General features: G+C 41.7%; 1 protein-coding gene across 5 annotated transcripts in view; it reads left to right on the top strand.

Annotated features, from left to right (window-relative positions):
• kif26ab (kinesin family member 26Ab) overlaps nucleotides 1–24,061 on the top strand; it is an 80,972-nt gene that overhangs the window by 49,208 nt on the left and 7,703 nt on the right. For 3 of the 5 annotated variants that reach the window (XM_016672018.1, XM_007553040.1, XM_016672019.1), the window contains 7 exons: nucleotides 14,647–14,830; nucleotides 17,998–18,210; nucleotides 19,574–19,667; nucleotides 20,953–21,215; nucleotides 21,962–22,145; nucleotides 22,741–22,900; nucleotides 23,164–23,326. In XM_016672018.1, the coding sequence (XP_016527504.1) occupies nucleotides 14,647–14,830; nucleotides 17,998–18,210; nucleotides 19,574–19,667; nucleotides 20,953–21,215; nucleotides 21,962–22,145; nucleotides 22,741–22,900; nucleotides 23,164–23,326 (1,261 nt within the window). Of the gene's footprint in view, nucleotides 1–10,494; nucleotides 11,316–14,646; nucleotides 14,831–17,997; nucleotides 18,211–19,573; nucleotides 19,668–20,952; nucleotides 21,216–21,961; nucleotides 22,146–22,740; nucleotides 22,901–23,163; nucleotides 23,327–24,061 lie in introns of those variants that run through there. The other 2 variants (XM_007553042.2, XM_007553043.2) reach the window with 1 other exon arrangement.

The following is a 24,061-nucleotide window of genomic DNA, read 5'->3' on the forward strand; positions in this document are numbered from 1 at the left end:
CTAATCACCAGTTGCAAGTTGATTTCCCCAAACACATGCACTTTATTTTTTGAGAGACGGACGTTTGCAGGACCTTATTCTGCTGAATGTTAACTGGTTGTGCTGGTCTTTTGATAGTCAGGCGATGTGATTACCACTGAGGGTTGGCGATTGTTAGGACAGGCGATTTAGCTTTTGTCTCACCATCCTCCAAAGCCAGACCGTTTAATTGTGATTGCTGCTTTTTTTAATCTCCATTTATTGCTGGTGTTGCTGCAGAAGGGTTGAAACAGGCAAATGTGGGGGACTCAAACTAAGAAATGATGGGACTAATGTGGCTGCTGCAACACACATTGGTGTGTTGACATATATTATTACCTGGGAATGTACAAATTAACCTTTGACCTCTCTCTAAATTAATGTAATTAATACAAATTGAGGTACAGACACAGAGGAAACATAGTGACTAATGCAGATTTTATTCCGTATATCCACCACTTTGCACATCTTTGAAGGGAAATGCAAAAATGTGTTTTTGTGTCTCCCAATGTTTCGATGTCTCGCCATAATATTAAAAGCTACAAAGGGAGTTTATCCCTGCTGTTTGTGTCACCATATTCATTGTCTTGAACAGAAAGGATTATTACCTTCAATCAGTTCATGACCTTGTATGTGAGAACCAGCTGCAGGGTTTTTTAAAATCTCTTTCTGCACACACACCAGTTGTGGCTCCCTGTGTGTGCTTGTTGGCTTTACGGATATGTGATGGAGGATGAAATGCTTGATTTGAATGAGACATCTGCAAACACATTTCTTCAAGATCAGGATTACATTAGGCCTGGGCCACTAACCCGTACCAAGATAGACAGAGGTTTTAAACAGTTACTGCTACAGGTATTAAGGAAGCCCAGGTTTCTTCATTAGTGGCCTTTAACTTCTGTATTATTGGCTACGGCGCCTCTCAGAGTCCTGCTGAATATACTCCAGGTATTCTCAATGAGGTTTAGGCCAGGCCAGTTTACTGCCCATTCAATCATAGTGATACCATGATGATTAAAGCATATATTGGTACTTCTTATAGGGTGGGTATGTAACAAGTCCTATTGGGTTACATTGACTTTGGACTTGATAAACCACAGTGGACCCGCAGATAACATGGGTCCTCAAATCATCAGTGACTGGAGAAACTTCACACTGGACCTCAAACAGCGTAGAAGTTGTGCCTCTGAACTTTTCCTCCAGACTTTAATTCAAAGAGAAAGTCAAATTTTACCTGTACATTAACATAATACTTGTTGAATTTGGATCATTGTGCAATAGTGGCAATAGTTTTTTTTTTTTTTATTTTATTTTTTTTAAATTTAGCTCTGGTAAGATGCTGTCTTAGTTCAGGAGTAACCGAACATAAGGAGCAGACAGTTTGTAGCTCATGTGTATGGTGGCTCTTGAAGTACGTAGAGTTTTTTGCAGTTATTTGTGTTTTGTGTAGATTTTTCCTCTCCACTTTTTCCTTCCACTTATTTTTCTATTAACATACTCGGTGTTTTAAGCATCCTTGTATAGTAGCAGTGACCTCATGTGGCCTTCTCTCCTTGTGGCAAGTAGGCTGAGATTACATTATATTCTAATTTTAAGAGCTTCCAATCACAATCTTCAAAATTTGCACAAATACATGCTTGAAATCTTTATGTGTTTTTTTACTGTTGGCATCGAGGTTATCACACCATGAGAATCTGGTAACACTCCATTCCATTGATTCCACCTTGCGTATATTGAACCCTGACCCCATCTTTTATCTAGACCCATCTTTTTTCATGCAGCACACCTGCACCTACTATCGTGGCTATCAGCGCAACTGTACAGTTCGTTTCGGTCGAACCTCTGTATAGTTTTCATTGGGTTGCCTGTTGGCTGGAATATAGATAAAAGATTAAGAGCACGTGTTGAAAATCCCCTCCCCCAACGCGTTCTGTCTGTCCCGTCAGTGCGCTGATTAATCACCCCCAAATGTTCTTAGCTGCCTGTGGGCCTGTTTGTTGTGATAGCCTCTGTGCGGAGAAGTGCAAATAAATAATCGCTAGGTGTCTTCCGCTGGCAGAAAGTGATTAATGAAGCGGGGAAGTGGAGCAGAAGTAAGCTGACTTTTACCCCTTTGCCTGTCAATCCTGTGCTCATCAAGGTCTTAAGTTGTGTTATGAATTAAATTAAAGGACAATATATTTGATTGAAGAATTGTCTCATGTGAATCACCCTCTCTAGTCTTTTGTCTGCAATATCCTGCTTCCAGTTGATGTTGTTTCAAGACAGGAAACATCATTCAGCCTGTGATGACTTGAGGTGAGTGCCAAGACATTTTTTTGTGTGCCCTGAGTAAAACCGCCTGAGGTTCTAGGGAGGTTTCTGAGGGAAGATGTGGGTGGGATGATGGGTAAACTGGAGTTCAACATGTGTGTGAAGGATATGAAGCTGTTCCAACCTCCCCGCAGCCGTGGAGAGGAGTGTTCAGCAGAATACCAGGAGCAATGTCTCAGGAGCACGGAGAAAATGCAAAAAACCCCCCAAAAAAACAGAGAGATGAAAGCAGCTGTTAATCTTCGTCAGCATGCCAGAGGTGGGGAGGACTGCCGTCTGTGAAGATGGCAGGAGCATATCTTCATCATCATGTGTCACCTATCAGCTGAAAACCATATTTACCTCCAAAATTTTCACTTTCAACTGCCGGGAAAAAAAATAAATAAATAAAAATTGAGGCAACAGCTGAGTATTTTAGTGCTGCAGGTAGTCTGTCGCTGCTAATCTTCATTCACACTTCTGTCTCCTGTTGCAAATACCCTTTGGCTCTTTTCCTCTATAGATGCTAAATTTGTAAGCTTATCTCATCGACATACAAAAGGTCCTGCCAAGTCAAAGCGCAGTGCTTTGTTCAGTCCTTCGTGGCCAGTTAAAGCCACATTAGGAAGATGAGATCCTGAATGCTGGAAAGAACAATAAAGTGAACGGTGAATGGAATTATACCCACATATTTCCTTCCTGTGCTTGTCTTAAGCCATCCATAAGCCCCCTTTTGGCGAGACGTCTTAATGGCTTTTCAGTGTGGGAATGTGACAGATAAGTGGGTGTGTGACTCAGTCAATGGGTGCAGGGTGTGTAGTGATGCAGTCAGTTTCAGGAAAGAAGTTTTAAAAAATTACCTCATTTCTAGGCGATTAGGGACCATAATATTTTCTTATCCATCACAAATGAGTCAACCTGTCTAGCACAGACACATAGCTCTGATTTTAAAAGCAAACATATGTTTGCAGTCCAAGAGCTACATTCAGAGCTCTTATTTTTCCACAATGCTCAATGTATTTTCCAGAGATTTTATGTGACAGGCCAACACAGTGCAAATTTGTGTACATGGTTTTCCCACCTCATACCTCATAATTACCATCTTCCCACGGCATGATGCTGCCACCTCCATGTTTCACCTGGACCTGGTGTGCAGGGTGCAGTACGGTGTTTACTCCTTACACACAGCACTTTGCTGAGACCTTCACAGAACACTCAGATTCATCCCAAGAATAAATAACGCACAAGTGAACTAGATTTACTAATTAAGTCTAGTTCTGCTGGTGACTGCTACGTTACACTGTATTTAAGGGAATCAGAGTACACAGCATTATGCAAATGTGCACACATATGTGCTACTTTGTTTTGGTCTGTGACATAAAATGGCTCAGAAATATATCCAAGCCTGGGAATTTAACATGGTAGAAGTAAAGTGGTGTGAATACTGTTGCTGTACGCATCATGTTGCCAGGGTACTTTACATCCAAATATGTACAAAATACACTAAGCTGTTGCTACTTGCCAATGCTTGCATTTCTGTTTACACTGATATACTGTAGCACCAAACCAGACTTTCTTGAATATTGATGAGTTTTTTCACTTTTTGTCACCAACTGTTCCATTCATTCTTGGCCGACTGGGGATTCCCATCTCTGGGAATAAAGCAATTCCAAGCTGGCTGTGGCATAGTCCCAGCAATCTTTTTTTTTTTCCTCTCCCCAGTTTTTTTCTCAGGCAGAAAATGATTTACCTCCTCGTGGACAGCGCTTCATTGGCACGGAGCCAGGCTCACTGATCGAAGAGAGGACTTGGCTTTACACCCTGCTGCTTCCTTTCATGCTGTCTTATTCTGTTTCCTCTGCATCTTTCTCTTAATGTCCGTTCCCCCTAATTCATTTTTTAATCCCAGCCGTACCTTTGCACTGCCTACTTCAACGTTTATCAGTGACAGGCCCTTCCTTCCCATTTGTTTCTAATGACCCCCTGCTATTCTAGCTATCCTCCAGAGGATGCTCTAATGTCCCGTTTTCCACCTCAGTCCACAGTCTTCTTTGAAAAGCAGACTGTGACAGAACAGGTTTACAACCCGCTGGCAAAAATAGGAATTTTATTTGCAGGGTTTTGCTGCTTTATTCTGATAGCAGCGCTCCTTGACGACGCAAAGTGATTCAGATACGACAAGTCAGTTGCAGAAGGCAATGCCAGGCTTTGTTGGGAATCTTTTCTGACGCGACAACACATTGTGTTCACAGATGTTACATGAATGCATTTGGCCTTACCTAATTGGCTAGAGACTGGTGCAGCAAAGATGTGTGAGCAGCTTTGGGCTGACAGCAGTCGGCACACAAATAATGTACCATTTGATTCTCCGTGCGCAAGGTCAGACACTGTGCAGGGACAAAAGGCTTGCTGAACACCTTGTTGAAACAAAGAGCCTTTCCAGAAGGCTTGGTCCAACGTGCTTGGAGCACACCAGGCCGGATATTGCTCAGCAAAATGGACATCCCATTTATCGGTGTCTAGTTTTGTTGGGATGCGTTTATCTATTTCTAAGGATTTATAGAAAGACCATTAATCTTAGCCTGTAGCTGTCTGTGTATTTCCTGTAAAGGGCTCCTGACACAGAAGAGAAGAACCTTCAGACGGCCGTTACAGCTGCCAAACAGCAGAAAGCGAGCTTCCAGTCATTTGAAAGCTACAGATCTTTTGGACTGATAAGACTCAACAGACAGCCAGAGAAGCTTGCCAAAAAAAAAAAAAAAAGGAAACAGATTTTTTTTTTTTCAAAATGTCTGGAAAGATCTCCGATTTGGCCAAAGCTAATCTGTATCTGAATGATAAGAAAACTCCAGTGAACGGAGCGAGAATCTGTTCCAGCATCTCCCGGTAGTAGCCTTTGTTGGTTTTTTTCTGTTTTTAAGAAGGGGATTGCACTTTTTTTTTCTTCAATTATCCTTTTTTTAGCCACATTCCAAGGGTTTTCACAGGGCTGAAGCGCCAGGCAGTAGTTTCAAGCATCTTAGGATAGGAAAGAGGACGTGAGAAAAAAACTAAATGAATGTTTACACCAAGAGCCCCTTGATTGCAGGGAGATTTTAGAAAAGAGATGGGCTCATTACCTGACTAAATGTCTGAGCCACACAAGAGGACAAGATTAGGTTTGTCATGCACTAGACAGCCTGTCCCTTTGGTATCACCCCTTTTATAGCTAATGTGTAACATAGATGTGCATATTTAATTAGTTCTTTAATGAATAAAGACCTAAGCTGCGCTCTGAGACAGGTACCAAAAGAAGTTAGAGGAAATTATGAGACCTGTCCGAGCTTTTAGAGCCACTATAATTCAAATGCAGTTCCAGTAAGACTCCTTCATGACTGTTATTTTAATGTCTTTTAATTTCTAATGATGCACTCGCACTAATACTGTTTCGGGATGATATGATGCAACAAAGAAAATATAAATGAATCTTAAAAATAATCATTTGATGAGCAGGGTTCAAATTCAGACTCAAGCATTTACGGATATTTGATGAAACATTGCATATATGTGGCAATCAACAAGCTTCTGGCATCATATTTGTTGGTTTCTAGGAAATTATCTTGTTTTTAAGCATAAATCATGCTGTTTCAACAAGGTGGAAGTCAGTGGGACTCCATAAGTTTAATGTTAGCCTTCTTTACGCATAAGATAACCAAATCTGATGCTTGTGTAGGATGAATGGAAACCTAATCTGACCAAACAATCAACCTCTGATAGAAAATTCAATTGGATATTTCAGAAAAATCCCTGAACCATGAAAAAATAAGTTTTTTATAAGATGGAAGATGGAGGAACGCTATCCACAACGATGAGAGTTTAAAACTGACACTAACATGTATAACATGTAATTATAGTGCATCCTGTTACATCATTCCAGCAACCAAACTTTAGTTTTTAACCACCTCTCCTTCGCTCAATCCTCGCTGGCTCTTTCTGTTTACCTCATGTTTATTAAGCTCTTTTTAATCCTTGGCTCCTTGTTTGTTCCTCCCTGTTTTTTTTTTGTTTTTTTTTAAGATGTTTTGAGTTCTTCATTAAAACTTATTTCCTCATATTCCTCTGATTTTTGACTTACATTTTGGCCAAACTTCTTACACACAAATCATGAGACTATTTCTAGATGTGAATAAATTTGAGAAATTTGCCATGAAATTCTGACTATTTCCTTATTTCACAAGTAGTTTATGTTCTATAATCAGAAAAGAATAGAACAAATTCACTTATTACACTGATGCAAATCTTGAAAGTCAGAAAGCTCCTTTCCAGCACCATATTTATATACAAATTGCCATCAAACTAGCAGAGTTTTCTCTCAAAGTAAAAAGCAACTATTATAGATGAAAAACTGTTTATCTCAAGTAGAGCAATTGGCATCCTGGACTTACAAGTAAATCCTCTCTAGATGGGCTATTTATTCTGCCAGGAGTAGCTGTTAAGTGTATGACATCATCTCCTCTTGTCTGAATTTGTGTGCTCACAGGCTGATGTCATGGCCGCTTAATTACCCCTAAGGCTCTGTGATAGCTGGATCAGGCTGTAGTGGTGGGGGTGGTGGGGCGATGGGGATCACAACCAACGAGGACGATGCAGAGATCCAGATTTGCCTTAATCCTCCCCAAATTTGGTAAAGCATAAACCCGTGCAGCGGTGCCTATCTGAAAATTAGCGTGGTGTGCTCGCTTTATCTGAAGTCTGTGTTTCTCTCACAGTTTGGTGATTTATGCTGTTCGCCCACACCTCAGGGGCAGAGAGCTGTTTGATCGTGTCGAGGGCAGCCCATCAACAAGACAGTCAATTTTAGCTCTAGGGAGGTTTGGTAATGATTATCTTTCCATGCAACAACATAGCACCCCACCTGATAAAGCAACACAAGTCCAGCTCACTCAGTCGTGACCAACTGCTGATATGGCATTTTGGGTTTGGCGTGGAGCAACGCTTTCAAGATGCGCCGCTTTTTGAACAAAAAGACATCTCACAAATGCCAGCACTACTGAGTCCAGGATAAATGTTCAGTGTTTCTGAGAGTGAATGTGCCTGGCTCTTTGTGCCGTAGTCATTATCATTCATGTATCTCCATTCATGAACAGCAGTGCCGGGCTACTAATCAGCAACAGTGGGAGACTTGCAGACTGTGGAGCGGGAGGGGCAGTCGAGGATGAAGCAGTATGATATCATATCCAGTGATCTGATCCCCGCATGAATAGCCACAGCAGCCTTATCTTGTGCATGGAGGGAGAATTAAAGCTGGGAATCACAGAAACAAAATGTCAAGAATAGGAAATGCCTGCAACATGTTAATTAGCTGCAGAACGAACCTACCCGAGAAGCTGTATAGATGGTCAGGGGAACGGAGATAAATTTGCACAATGAAGATGATGGGTGTGCCGGCAAATTATTCTGTGGGGTGGGGAAATTTCTCCAGCCAGTTTGACAAAGCTTGAAGAAAAAGGCTGGGGTGATTATTGACAGCAAGCCAACGTGAAGCTTTGAAAGCTGGAGGCAAACACAGCCCATCTATGCTTTTTTCTCTGCAGTCATTGACCTCCTGCTCCTCCTCCTCTCGCTCTATAGGTGAGGACAAAATCTGGCTTTTCTTCCTCGGAACGAAAAAAAAAAAGCCACCAGTAGACCTATTCTTTTAAAAAGGTGCTTAATTTTACATCTGTCTTGCTCTGGCTCATTTATATATATTGCAGTCATTATCTGTCCCTGAGGTCTGTTCATAAAGGAGACAGTGATTGAGCTGAACGGCGATCAGGACAGTTCTGACTGTGACTGTTCCTTCTTTTAATGCCCTTGTGATGTATAACATGTGAGAGGACACTAAGGGGGATGGCGGTGGGGAATGGGACTAATGAGGCACCTCTGTCAGAGTGACCAATGCCAACGTAGGCTGAGCCGTTAATCAAATCTCCAAACAACCATTAAAACAAAGTGACTGACAAAACAATGTTGTTAATTAAATTTGATGGCCACGCTTTGCCTGACTTCTGACTGAGGAGTACCTTGTGAAACGAACAATGCTGTATCACATTAATGTATATCTGCCTTGCATTTCAATGGCGTAGGATGATACACGGCCTCAGGGAAAACGTACTTCAGAAAACCCTTCCTGCAGATTCCACAGCTGAGCTAAGCTGCCAAAATGTTCCTGTGTGTTACCTGATTCAGCATTTACCCAACTGCTGCTTGAATATTGTAGGGATGAACAAGCAACACATGGGACTAGAGATGGAAATTATCCACATGGCTATAATCTCATGAATGTTAATGTAAATGTTCAGACTGTCCCATTTTTAAAAATAAACTTCAACTTGAACAACAGAATAACCTAATCTTTGGCAACTCTATGTGTGTGCTCTATTTATTCACCTTAGGACTGCTGAAGCTGAAAGTTTTCAAAGTAGGTCACAATAATTATCTCAACATTTGGGAACACTCATAAAACATTGGCATTTAATTATCAGAGCATCAATTATGGGGGGAAAAAAAATGAGATGGTTACAGCATGGGAAAACGTCAATGCACCTGAACACTGAACGCCACACCCTTCATCCCATTATGCTCACTGTACTCAAACTGGGAACACATGCAAACCAATGTGGTTTAGAACTACAGGCACAGATGGCATGCTGGGAAGCAGTGTGACAATGCCTTTTGTTTGGATGTGACCTAACAAATAGGGTTTGTTGGTCGCACTGGTTTGTTGAGCTACTGCTCATCTTCCTCAGTCATCCTTTAATTTTCATTCTCTTCCTCAGTTTGAATTTTAGTAATTTACCTTAACCCAAGATGCATTGAGTTGCCACATGACTGCTGTTTGTGTTAGCAAGCAACAGGAGCTGAAGTGACTATATTAGCCCTGTGATTAGATTTGCTTTAGGCAGAAAAAAAATGGCAAAACATGGAATTCATGGAAAAAACATGAATGAAAATAAGTAAAAATGTTCATGATGTGCAGTAAATGTTATTTTTTCAAACTCAGTGAGTAGCCATGACAGTTAACTGTAATTTATTTCCATAATTGAGCAGCTCTAATATCAAAACCAGCATTTTCTTTGAAGAATGCACCAGACCTTTCACTTCTCAAACAATACACTTTCAGCTGATGTAATTTGGAACAGCAGAGCTAAGCGTGTTGTTGCAGAGACGACTGTAAAGGTTACGTGATATATCAAACAGCTTCATTATTTAACAGGGATCCTCAGATTTGTATGGAGTTCTGGTTTTATTTTCCCCTTCTTATTCTTTTAAAGTTTAATCCAGCTGAGTTCATATGTGGGGCAGTGTGTCAGAAGGAGAGTCAGAGAGAGCTTTGTGCTGAATGTACTTTCATCTGGCTAGTCTCACACCCACTCTGTTTGCCGATGTGTTGTAGTGGGCTCTCTGCAGCCAACGCGGCAGTCTTTCAAACAACACTGGCTGTATTCGGGGAGGGGGGGCTGAGAGGGCTTACTGGTAAATTGGCAGCCCAGGGAATACAGGGTACTCTCACCCCGGCGCTCACCCACTCACATGCTTTCATTCCCCTTTTTACCCTTGACCATTGACTGTCTGCACTCCCTCTTACTGGCCAGCATAAATCCGCTTTCCTAGTGTGTCAACTGCTCATTGTCTCTTGTCTTCTTCTGTTTCCTCTGCTCTGGTATTTTTACCTTCCCAGAGCTTGCCAATTGAGTCCCAGCATCACTCATTCGAGCAATCCATCTCTCTTAAGTATATCCTCGCTTATCTGCGTGTCTCTTACTTTTGATTAATAAGACCCTCACTCTTCTGGCTAATTACATCCTTCAACAATGACAGCGAATCACAAAAGTGCTGGAAAAAAAAAAAAGAAGCATGTGTGCACACTGGGGTTCATGCATGCATGCACTGTAGGCATACTAACCAAATCTGTTTGAAGTGTGGGACCCTAAAAGAAGAGAGGGCTCCTGTATGCATTAAGTATTCATGTGACGTGTTTTGAGGTGCATACATGTGTGTGTATGCGTGCGGGTATAGGGAGAAAAAGAGTGCTGGCAAATTGCGCCGCAAGCACCCAGCAATCGAGCGCTGACACCTCGTCTGGCAGTCGGAGGGAGAAGGGGCTGGGCTGAGGGAAAAAGGGGAGAGGGAGAGGAAGGAGGAGGGATTGCATGTGTGTATGTGAGACAGAGAGAGGGAGGGAAAGAAGGACACGGCAGGACAGCTGCCAGAATTTCTCCGATAGCAGGAGAAGGACCAAGAGGTGGAACAAGAGCAGGAATTCTCCTTCTTCTCTCAAAGCCGAGCCAGGAGTGGAGAATCCCTTCCAGTCCTTCTGGCTGTGGGGAAGACCGTCGGGACGTTCAGCCGCACTCAGCAGACAGAGCGTGTGGGATTAACTCCATGACAGGAAACAGTGCAGCTTGTGGCACGAGAGAAGACTTGGATGAAGAAACGGAGAGGGGAACTGAACTGCTTCAAGCTGTTTTTTTAAGACCGTGAAGTGGTGCAGAACTTTTTCATGTGGAAGAGAGTTGGGGATGTTTTTTTAAACGGGTGCTCCACCTCTCTTGCTTCCTCTTTGGAAACTCTCTGGATTTCACGCACCTCTCTCACCGTTGCACCTATCCTACTTTTTCTTGCAGAGCGGTCATCCCTCCTGCCCACCTCATCTCTGCCCCACCTGCCGCTTGTTCCATTTAGTTACTATGACGCCCACGCCTCATCCCGATCGTCCTCCCTCCACCCCTCTGGCGTCTTACAAACCTCTGTGAAATCAAGCGGAACCTCAATGATTGCGATCGGAGTAGGAAGGAGCCCCGTGCCCTGACTAGTGAGCAACCCCCCTCCTCCTCGCCGTGTTCTTGGCGACTGCGCTGGCGTAGCAAATGTGCAAATAATGGAGAACAGTGACGGCACAGACACGGACCTCAAAGTTGATCTGAATCAGTTGTCTGTTTTTTGACTATGAGCATAAACTAGATGATGGATTGGAAAGAGCTGTAAGTACATGGCTGCAGCACATTCTCACTGGTGCATGTTAAGCAAATGTAAATAAATATACTTTGAAAAGAAAATTGAGAGATCTCAGGTATTGGTTTATTCAGGGTGACATTCTGCTTTGAGAAGTTGGAGCAAGTTGTGTGTGGAAACAGCTTTACTTGCATGGAGATTGAGAGTGAACAGGTGGATAAGCTGTTGTGGGCAGATGACATCTGAGCCGCTTCTCGCCACCTTTTTCCTGTTCATAGTTGGCGTAGTTGGGTGAGGCGAAGAGAGGCAAAGATAGGAAGACGGGAGAGGCAGAGAGGCAAAGAAGCGGTTAATTAATCTCAAAATGTGGATGTGAATCTGTCTCTGCTTTCATTCATGAGCACACCTGCGCACCGACTGTCATTGTGCAGCATCAATTAAACTTCAAGGTTACCCTCTCGGCTTTGGGATGTAACCGCCCCTCTGTGGTCAGGACAGTTACAAATCATTTTGGTGCCCTTTTTCCTGTGCAGTGTCTTAGGCTCACATTTGATTTATTCTGCTGCTGGAAGAGAAACGACAGAATGGGGCGAGAGAGACAGACGGATGGGTTTCTCTTGAATGAATGTGTCGCAGAAACCTCCCACATGTATACCCATGCATGCTGCAGCATGCAGCCACGTGGACTCCGGCGTAGTTTCGCCTTCCCTTTTTTTCTGGCTCACATCCATCTCTTCCATCTAGTCTTTATTCATTTTTTCTTTTTTTTTCAGTCACATGATCCGTCTCGCATGCTATCGCACATAGGCAGCTCCCCAGGGAGACGCTTCTCCTGCAGCCTTCTTGGATGCAATAATTATTCCATCAGCCAGCAGCGTGTTCCATGATTGTGCTCTTCGGCTGTCGCTGTAGGGGGTGTTACAGTGAAGAGGGGAGTAGTTGAGATTGGGGGGGTTAGATTGTCACTACAGGCAGACAGGAATGGGAACATGGTGAGGTTTTTGGCAGCAGACCACCCAGTTTTGTCCAGAGGAGCCCAGAAGAGGAGTAATGGGCTGAGACTGGATGCTGAGGAACTCCTGCTGACTTGGAGACGTGTAGTTTTATTTCATTTTGATCACTGCCTTTCCTTTTTTTTAAGAGTGCTGCCTCTAAAATCTAGGAGTGCACCGGTCAGGCGTTTCTTGGCCTAGATCAATGTCTGGCTGTCTTTATGGCCTGACATGCTGTAATTCATAAAACAAAAAAAAAATGTCCTTAAGGTTTTGAATCCAACACAAAATGAAAGAATTGCACAATGCCGAAATAATCTAAAATTAATTTTTAAATTTATAATGGCATCTGTTTTTAAGAAGATGCTATTATCTGCATTAGTTCAATTATATTAGCTCGTTAATTAGTCTAGTTTTGGATGAAAGTGATGCCTGGTGCTCATTTCTTCATGGTTGTCTGTTTCTTGTGACCAGAAATGTTTCAGAACAGAAAATTTTGTCTTTATTGTAAGTGAGACAAAAGTGGAATATTCTTCTTTCTGATGGACAATATACAGCAATAGGTGAGGGAGGGGAAAGTCTACATCACACTGTCCTCCATATAATATCTTGCGAAATGTTATCTATCACACTAACTCCTTAGGCAATTATGCTATTAGGCTAACGATTTGCTGTTTTATCTCAGATAAATCAGCTTTGGCGTAAGAACAGTGTGATGGAATTAATAGTGGTTTTGAAAATGTAACTTTTTTAAACCTCGGTATACCTGAACATCGTTAACTAGCTCAAGCTAGTTTATTGTTCCTTTTTTTCAATCCTATATACTAAATTGAGCTGCTTGTTCCTTCATGTTAAACAATCACTTCTTTGTCCTCCCAGACATTCTCTGAAATCTGACTGCTTAAGACCACTTGAGTTCATCGGATCTTCCTGGGAGGCGTGCTTTATATGCCAACATTGAAATGTTGGCTGATGAGCTTTAGCTGATAGGGGCAATGCATTAAATCCCTTCAGAAAAATATGCTGGTTCTTTTCCATGAGCTGCAAAGCAGAAATGAGTTCGATACCTTTTTCTCACGGTTGGAGTCAACATAGCAGAATCGCCAGGTGTCCATAAACTTGTTCACCTATCAGATGCTCAAAAATCAGGAATGTGGCAAATTTCTGAACAGCGATTTTGTAAAGCTCTGACCTCCTGTTACCAATTTTACTTGGTTCTGATGTCGATTTAAGGATTTTACAACATTAACTTCTCTATTTTCTTAAAAACAAATCAAAGTTTGATAGCTTTCTCTCTCTTTGTCAATAAAAATCTACAAATGCAGTTAAATGTAGTAAAACAAAAATACTGTATCACATATTTACCTCCAAAAAGACTATTTTTGTAAGTATTGTAATAACATTTTAGGACGGGAGGAGATATTACACTGTGTGTGTGAAAGAGCTCTGCAGCTAAACTGGATGTACCTATTACTTCAACTTGGCTGTAATACCTTGAGCTGTTCTTGTCTACTGATGTTCAACTCTATTGTGATAGCCTGAATGAACAATGGACCCAACTCTGCAAAAAAAAAAAGAAAAGAAGAAAGAAATAGACAGGCTCCTTTTGTCCCATGTCTGACTTCATCTTTAAGCTTTAAACTCATACTGAAAAAGGCAAACTTTTAGTATTTGCACTGAAAAATGGAGAGTTTTCAGATGAGTATACCAAACCTATTGCCAGGTAAAACTCTAATACGTCCGTATTGTATGACTTCATGTAAAGACCAGCTTTGGCTGCATAATTAAACACTCCAAAGGAAAACTCATTCTTCTGCTGTGAGTTGAATGATGAATGAACATGCTCTGTCACAAGTCCTTAGCCATCCTACAGTTACTAAGGCGACATGCGTTTCCCATCTGGTTGTCCTTCAGTAGTGCTCACCTGGCATGTCCATGGCAGCCCGGCTGTGTCTGATCAAGATAAGTGATTAGATTTACTTTGTCTTCCAGCTATGACAGCCTACATTTAGTCCCCAGTGGACTGAGAAAGTTGACTGGTGATGATTTATATTATACTGGTGCAGTTTAAACAATGATTTTCAGCTGTCGCTGATTGCTAATTCCATGTGGTGAAAGAATATAAGCTGGGAGATTGGAAAATAAGTGTGTTTTAATTATGAAAGGAAGGGAGTGGTTTCTTAGAGGAGCAATTTTAGCGGTTTTGTGTATGTTGGCAAACTAAAAGGGAAAGTGTTCACCGTTATGGAGGTGGCGTAGTGTGAGCACTTGGCATGACACCTCACAGAAACAAAGATTTCCTTAAGCATAACCTTTCTGGCTCGCTGGATCTAAACTTACCTTCATTTCCTATTTTTCCTTCTTTTAGGGCAGCTCAGAAGCTTAACCTCTCCTCCAAACGGAAGAAACACCAACCCTCCCTGCTCCACCCACAGGAGCCCTCCATCTACCCAACTAATTTCAGTGGCATCCTGCAGGTCTCACCACCCCCGACTCCGCCATGTCTCCTCCGAGCCGTGTCCAAAGTGAAAGAGAACCCAGGGATGGGAAAGGTGAGAGCATGTGCACAGAAACACATTTTTCTACCCATCATGCACACTGATGTATCCTTGTCCTCATATCAACATCACACACACACAGAGAGACCCCTGTTTGAAGGGGTGAAATGCAGAGTGGAGACAGACTGGTCTACAGGCAGCATGCCGTCTGGTCCAGTTCATGCAGATTCAGTCAGATAAGCCTGCTGGAATGCCATGAATTCACTCAGTTTGTGGGACCAGCATTCCTCTCTCAACACCGAAAGCCAGTAAAAGCTGTAATTCACATATCTGTGGTCACCACAACAGCGGGATTCCTGAATCCATTCTACATGTGGTGCACGGTGATGAAAGTCGGCCTGGCAGCTATAGAACAGTCATTAAACAAAGCTGTGCAAACAAGTCGCTCTTCCTTTGAGGTTTATTGGGTATTGTTTGTCTGAGCCGACGTCCTGTATTTATAAAGCAGAAGTCCCCCGAACAAGATTAGATCCCACCTGGATAGGAAACCCTCCCTTCTGCTGCCAGGTATCCAGACGGTTGAAATTTTGCCTCATGTTGTAAATCGCCTTTCAACATGCAGACATAATAAAAAAAACAAACAAAAAAAAGACTGTTATTAGCAATCCTCTTCAAGTCCAAGCAAGATCAGTGGTTTACATCTGCTCTGCTAACAGGACAGTTGACGTTTTATGAGATTTTATGATCCAGGCCTATCAGAGTTACAGCTTTATCTTGTTAGTGAGCCAATACACCAATACACTCTCGTTTCTTTGTTGCCATCCAGAAATAACTGTTTCCCTCGCCCTCTCCAGCTCGACTTTGCCTGCATCTGGTTTATATCAGCAGCTCTGCGACACTTGAGTTGAATGGCTGGTTTCCATCAGCCATATATAGGTCACTTCCACTTCTCTGCTTCTTACCTGCAGACATTTATATATGGAGTCGTGCCAAGCAACACAAATGGATTTCAGAAAGGGATCAAGGGGCAGGGAAACCAAAACCATTAGCAGTGTGTTAAAATACTGTGGCCTTTAATATCTTTAATATTACTGCCAACATAAAAAAAGCTGAGGCATTAGCTTTTATTTTTCTAATGACCTCAGCAGTCATATGTAGAAAATCAGTTTGAAAGTCATAGCAAATGTAATTTGGTCTTTATTTGAATGTTTCTGTAACAAAACAATAAGATCTGAATAACAAAGAAAGTTTGATCTTGGCAAAAGAAAATTGAGACGAAAGTGGCTTCCAAAAGATACCTGTTGAACATTTGTACAAGTTAACTGGTGACGATGCATAATTTTAGACATCTTAACAAAAAAATAAAATAAAATCCGACACTTGAAATATTATGTTGTGAAAAATCACTTCACATTACTTCATGTTGCTTTTCTATGAAACACAATGAGGTTTGTGGTTGTAGTGTAACGAATGTTTTCAGAGTTTGGATACTTCAATAAAGTACTGTAACCACATCCAACATTTGAAAGAACATTTATGTAGAAATCCTGTGGAATCCCTAGGCTGAACAAAACAGCCTTCAGCCAGAAAAAAAAGTTATTTTAAAGGTTTTGCTTCAGTGCCAAAGAGAAAACACACTTACTTTAAATGAGTCAGGACTGATTTGCATCTTAAATAAACTGCGGTGTATAGAGACTATTCAGATAATGTAACACTAAATGCTCTAAGAGATGAATGGACTGTTAAAAACATTCCCAAGAGTTGTTTCCGTCACCCATCAGTCACAGATATGTTTCCACATTGCCTTTGGAGAAATGCAAGTGAGAAATATCTGACCATCAGATTGTAAAGCAATATGGAGCTGTCCGGATTTCTAAAGAAGGGGTTTTGTAAATTGTAGTGTTTCATATCCAGACAGGTTCAAACACAGCCAAACAAACCACACACGATGTTTCTCTGCAGCAGGAAATTGTAAAGTCCATCTGCTCTTGTCTGGAGGAGGTTGAACTGCGCACCACCAGCAGATTGGCTCCACTCCTGTGACACGAGCTGTCTCGTCAAAGCCACGCTCAGTCAACGCTTTAATGCAAGGGCTGTCATCGTTTTCAGTTTTCCATGCTGGCACGATGAACCGTACGCTGACCTGTGGAATTTGTTAAAACCGTGAAGCCCACTTGATGAATGTGAAGCCGCAATATGCAGCTGGGTGGCTTTCAGGCTTTTTAGCGGTGAACTGGCTTTTTCTGTGCAACTGAGGGCAAGGACAACAGAAGGAGGAGAGTGAGTAGGTGGAATAATGGAGGAGGTGGTGGAGGGTGGGGGGCAGATGCTGGTGCGCTCCCATGCTGTTGAGTTGCCTGCGGTCTAGAAAAACAACCTGGATTGGGATAATCCCACAGCAGGGCGTTTCACACACATCAATTTCCACCGTTTTCAGCTATGACTTTCAATACTCACCTTGGTGCCTTTTACTAACACCATTAAGCAATGTGTTGACCCATTGAGTTTCCCAGTCAATGCAAGACTGAAAGTTTCCATGGTAACCTGAGATATGGTTCAGCTCTGAAATAGTCTACATGGCGTCGAAGGACTCCTGATGCAAAATACACTTAGACTGCTGTGACTATAGCTTTCCATCGACGGTAACATTTTGAATCGACAAAAATGCGATTTTTTTGTCTTAAACTTTAAATTAAGATTACAGCTTAAGAGAAAAGTCTGGTATTTGTGTCTGTGTGTACCGCCAGTGGCTGACAAAGCTGAGAGCCTATATTTTTTTATTTTCGTTTTATTTATTTTTTTATTTGTTAATAAATTAAGAGTGTATATATGACTTTTTTGTTTTTGTTATACAGACATACGCTGTGCATACACTTTTGTAAAGGGTGGCATCTTGTTTATATTGTTTGCAACATGCATAAAAAGGAAAAGGTTTATTGTGTAAAAGAAAACAAAAACATGTTTTTCTGAATACCCAATTTATAAAAAATGAATTAATTAAAAATAGTCACATCCCACAACGCATTCAGAATGCTCACTATGTTTTTTCCTCTTTTTTTAGATGAATAAAGGTTCTTAGACTAAGTTTTTTCTCCACCTTCACATTGAACAAGAGACAAATCTCTGCTGACTCCATTTCCTCTTCTCTGTTTCATACATTTTGCACTTTCCCACTTTCTAATCCAACCTTTTCCCCTCCTGGTTTTTGCTTATCTTTCTAGGTGAAAGTGATGATGCGAATCTGTCCGTCTCTGGAGGCCGCGGACTCCTCAGAGTCTCAGTCTTTCTTAAAAGTTGACAGCAGGAAAAAGCAGCTGACCCTCTACGACCCCACATCCAGCCCGCACTCCAGCTCAGGGCACAGGAGGTCCGCCACTGTGGCCGTCCCAAAGATATTTGCCTTCGATGCTGTTTTTACCCACGATGCCTCACAAGTAAGAGCCTCTATGTATGTTCACGTGGGTGTGTTTTTTTTAAGGTGTTGGGTGGCAATTTAGCCTCTCAAGGACGAAGGGACAATCTTTATGTTTGCAGGGTGTGACCAGGGGCTTAGAGAAAAATGCCTGTCTTGGTTCAGGGGGCATTCTTACCAGTGTGAGCCCAACAGCTGGGGCTTTTAAGCTGTCTGAGGAATGATTTGAATCCACTCCGTTTATATCCAAACTCTATATCTAACCACACAACTCCCGCTGAGACACAGAAAAAAGGTCAGCATTATATTTACTGTATTGCAGAAGAGGATTAGACGAGCGTTCTACTTGGCACAGATTTGCAATTTAACATTAAGATTTAGATCACCGTTTATTCTTTTATTCATTTTCCAAATGGCACAATAAACTCAAGTAAAGGAGGTTGTGATTACTGGTGTAGAGGAGCATATCCTTAGCAGAGAGAGCCCCAGATCTTCCATCATACCTCCTACATGGAACAATTATTTTCCTAAGTATGGTGCTGATAGCTGAAGTCTAAATGTTTCTGCTGCAGAGCTGAAGCCAAGTTGCTGGATTGTGCCTCTGGGACGGCTCTGCTGGTGGCTAACAGCTACAGCAAGCTGTTCAGCTGTTACAGGTCTTGTTTGCTGTGTGATGTATGGTAAGGGCCCACCGCTCCCAGAGGGCCGACGCTGAAACAAAAATACACAGTGCAACCTTCGCAAACACACACCTGAGTAATAGGAATTCTTCAAATGGTATCTATCGTCATTTTTACAACTTTTCCATTTCAGTCCTGATCAGGCTTTTATCTGCTTGGTAAAAAAAAAAAAAAAACGTGTAGAAAAAAATTGAACTGTGTCATGAACAGCTTTGTGTCTTCTTCTCCTGGCCTGGAGTTGATGCTTTCCTTATATGAAATATTCCAGCTGTTAAAAAAAAAGTGTTTTGAAGAGAGATCTTGCAGGGGATGAGAACTCCACCCTCGTCACCTGTTTGCTCGCATTTTCTGCAAAGATAATATTACAGCAAAAACGATGTTCCTTTCTGAAGGTTTGCTTTTAAAACTGGAAATAAATGTGTGTACTACAGCATTGCATCAGACAAGACAGATTATGGTGGGACATCATCCATGTATGGTTCTCACTTTGTGTTTTAAAAGTAGGCGTGGCCACAACGGCTTTTTTGTTGTGAAAAAGACATTTTTAAAACTGGTTGATTGTGCTTCATTTATGCTTTATACGTCCAAAATCAACATGCTTCTTGGCTCCAAGACATGGTGTTTGGCCTGTTTTATTTTATTGTTTCAGATGTGTCGTTCAGCTAGACTTTGACAGTGATGGGCATATGTTTCACTCTCTCACAGGCTGAGGTGTGCTCAGGGACAGTAGCTGAGGTCATCCAGTCTGTGGTGAACGGTGCAGACGGCTGCATCTTCTGCTTCGGCCAAGTCAAGCTCGGTAAGCTCCTCCACCGGCAACAGATTAGACAACACCCTTTGTTGGTCTTGGGGAAAAAAAAAAAAAAACTCTCATTGCTCTTTGTTAGCTACGCTTGATGTCCACAATTGGCTTAGCAGTGCACTGGGGTGAGTCAAGGAATAGGAGATTGGAGGGAAGAAAGAATTGGTTTGAGGTGAGGGGGGTTGAGGGCTAAAGTGCTGCGTACAAGCTTCAGGGCTCAGTCTCTAATTAAAATCTTAGTAATTGGTCCAGCCAGTCCTCCTAGGATGAAGAGCGTGCTTCTCTCTTGGTGCTGTTAGCTATAATTCTCCACAGAATGACTGCTTCTGGAATAAGTCCTTGGATTAGCATTTGATTTTATTTTAACTTTATGTTATCTCCGATGCCCCGCACCAGTCATTTTCTTTTCCTTCACTAATTGTTAAACCTTGTAACCTTCGCATAATTTCCAATGTGGTTTAAAACGCTCGCCAATTAAAGACAGCCGGCGTAATATTTGCAGTTTCAAATTACAAGCCTCAAAACACTACCTGCACCTCGCAAGGCCTCTGCATCCTGTTAGGTCAGAACCCCAAACCTTAATGGGTTGTATTGCGATTGAATGGGACAAACACAAAGTCACACATAATTGCTAATTAGAAGGAAATTAACATGGGATTCAAGAATCTGCAAAGTGTGCATTTGGACTTTTTTTTTTCTTCTAATTATCCAAAATGTAATTCCAACCCAAGCAGCTGACTTTACATCTGAGATAAAATCTTGGGAGAAAACCTGTTAGGGGTTGAAAAACACTTAACTGAGGAGGAGGATTACATTCCAGCAAGACAACAACTCTAAAAATATGTCCAGAGCTACAATGGAATGGCTGTGATTCAAGTATATTCAAGTGCAAGAATGGTCCAGTCAAAGTCCGGCCCAAGATCTGTTTGAACATATCTGGTAGGACTTGGTAATCATGCCCACATATATCTTCCATGAAAATTGGGGCCTAAGCCAGTTTGAAAAGATGATTAGGAAAAATTATTTGTGCAAAGCTGGTTGAAATTGACTTATATTAGCTGCAAAGGTGGTGCCATACTTCTTAGATTATTAAAACAAGATTTAATTTCACCATTAGGCACAAATTTGTGTTGGTATGTTGCCTAAAATACCAATAAAAATGATTATATTTGCCATTGTAATGTGACAAAATCAAGGTTCAGAAATACAAGACATTTTATGTGTGAGAATAAATGTTTCTCGTTACATTTCCATTTTTATCCCCTTCTCTTTAACTCAACAGGCAAAACATACACCATGATTGGCAAAGACAGCTCCACTCAGAGCTTGGGCATTGTGCCCTGTGCCATTTCCTGGCTCTTCAAGCTCATCAACGAGCGCAAGGAGAAGACAGGCACTCGCTTCTCAGTCCGCGTGTCTGCTGTGGAGATCTTTGGGAAAGATGAAGAGCTGAAGGACCTGTTGTCTGAGGTGTCAACAGGCAGTCTGCAGGAGGGCCAGTCCCCGGGAATCCATCTGAGAGAGGATCCCATCTGTGGCACTCAGGTGAGTATCGCTACAGCTCTTCACTCTTCCTTTGTTCACTGATCCTTTCATTCTCTCCGTGGGGCCCAGCATTATCCGAGTATTGATCTTTTTCTCCTATGATCCACCTCTCCTTTTTTCCTCCAAAGAGATTTAAACTTTCTTGTTAGTGCATCTGTGCGAGTTTCTCCTTTATTCCACCTCTCCCAGGACTTCCCAGTTATCTGTCTCGATCATACTTCTTCTATCCATGTTTAATGTATAAGCCAAACTCATCTATGTTATTGATAGCTTTCTTCTCTCTCATGCGGACTCTCCTGTCAGCATCTATTATGGATGAATTAGAATCAGGCCTCTGTAGCACAATAGAAATAATACTGGGGGATGGTAAGAAGTGGATGTTTGAAGGTGTTCACAGGTGTTGCTGACAGATGTTGTTTTTGGGGGCAACTGTGGACTTTGACTTCAAAGGAAATGCAGTCCTGTGAAGCTCGTCTTCCTCTCGGCAGCCACGCGTGGGCTTCTGTCTGATCTCTTCTACCTTCATTCTTGTCCACCCCCCCTTTTTTTTAATATTTGTACACTACCATCTCCTACCTTACCTCTCCTAATCCTCCTCCTTCTGTGCGCATATCTGCTGTTTTAATTGCCCCGGAGACACACTCTAATATATGCTGGGGTCCAATTAACAGGCTCCCATCCTTTTACTGCGCCTCCATTTTTGCACCTTCTTTTGCTCACCTCGCCACTGCTCTTCAACCCTGTAGCTCCAGAACCAGAGCGAGCTTCGAGCCCCAACTGCTGAGAAAGCCGCCTTCTTCCTGGACGCAGCCCTAGCCGCACGCAGCACCAGGAGGCCAGATGCAGATGAAGATGAAAGGCGCAACTCGCACATGCTGTTCACACTACATATTTACCAGTATCGCATGGAGAAAAGCGGCAAAGGAGGAAGTTAGTATTTCTGTAAAATCTTCAAGCCTCCAAGCTGACATTTGAGGCATTCACATTGCAGTAAAAATGTGAATTTTCCTGCACCGCGACAGATTAAAAGAGTGTATTTGTCTTGAAAATAAATAATTATTTGATAACTGTTCATATGATGTGCTTGATTTAAGAATGAATGCCTCATTTAATATCTAAATATGGAATCATTTATTTAATTTATTCATTCATTAGAATAGATATTTAATCCTGATTTTGGTGGATTTATTACTATGTTTTACGTAACATAAACAACAAAGCCAGAGTTATACATTTTTTGGGAATCCAGCTGGTTGGATTAAGAGAGGTGTTGTTAGGTGTGATTTGATAGGATTTAGTAGCTTTGGATATTGTTTTAAACTTCTTCACAAACTTACTGATCCATCAACTGTATTCCTTTGTCTTCACAATGCTGGTCGTTCCCTAACTGAGTCACCTCAGTGGGAGTCTTTCTCCTAAACAAACCGGACAGTTGACACAGTGCCGTGTCGCTCCTGTCACTGTAACTTCAAAAGGGGAATGTCTTTGTTCTGCTTACCTGGTTCCCCTTCTTCCATTGGCACAGTGTCGGGTGGACGGAGCAGACTGCACCTTATTGATTTGGGAAGCTGTGAGAAGGTCCTGAACAAAAGCAGAGATGGAGGTGGAGGCATGTGTCTTTCCCTCAACGCTCTGGGAAACGTCATAATGGCTTTGACAAATGGAGCAAAACATGTACCTTACAGGTAAGAAAACCATAATTGATTATGGGTTTGTTTCAGTTGCATGGGTTGACAATTTATTTGCCTTTAGACAGTATCTTTTCCTTGTGTAACACAAGATTGTAATAGTATTTTAAGTATTGAAAGATTAACAGTTTGTCACCTGGGAGCTTTTTTTCACTTCACGTATTAAGGACGCTTCCCCAGACAACACATCCGTTACTTTTGTCATTGCTTTAAAACATGACGGGGCCGCTTGCTAATAGCAACTTTAATTCATTCTCTAGGGACAGCAAACTAACAATGTTGCTGAGGGAGTCTCTCGGCAACATCAACTGCAGAACCACCATGATTGCCCATATCTCAGATTCCCCAGCCCACTATGCTGATTCACTCAACACAATCCAGCTGGCTTCTCGTATTCACCGTATGAGGAAGAAGAAATCAAAGGTATGCTGAAGATATGTTCTATATATGTAAGATTGCATTCCTTTTTACCTTTTTGTTGCTATGGTATTTGCCTCTAAAGCAACTGATGTGACTTTTTTGTACATATGAAAAGGTACAGTTTGTCACCGATATAAGAACATGTCATGGTCAGTTTTGTTGTCTTCTTGAAGTGTAAATTTATTTTTAATCAAGATAAAATCTGCATCAACATGAGATTCTTACACATGCACCCATATCATACTCCATATTGCAGATTAAGTTTTTCTCAGCTCCTCTGCATGTAATCGATAGCACTGCCCAAGTAAATGTGATTAGGGAAAGTTAATGAGGCCCAATAGCAGTCTGTATTTATTTGGTTGTGGTCCCAGTGATGATCATTATGCTGTTCAGATACAGCAATTTGTTTTACTGACATTAATTTCCATGTGTCTATTGATGTGTACTTTTAACCTTTAGATAAATATTGACATGCAATGTAAAATATGTTGAAATATTATAAACCCATCTGCAATCCATCATAACAGTTAAAAAGGTTTTGGAAAATAGAATGGTCATCACATTAATGTTTTAGACCAATAAAATGTCACCTGCTCTAATTATAACACAAAATGTTCATTGAGGGACGGCATCAGCCTTTGTCCCTACAAGCAGTAATCACAGGATACTAGTTCCTCTATAAGAGTGAAGGATGAACATCAGACTGTTCAAAAAAAATCTTCAACCCTGTACACAAAC

This window comes from Poecilia formosa, unplaced genomic scaffold (assembly GCF_000485575.1).
Source record: "Poecilia formosa unplaced genomic scaffold, Poecilia_formosa-5.1.2 Scaffold54, whole genome shotgun sequence".
NCBI lineage: Eukaryota > Metazoa > Chordata > Actinopteri > Cyprinodontiformes > Poeciliidae > Poecilia > Poecilia formosa.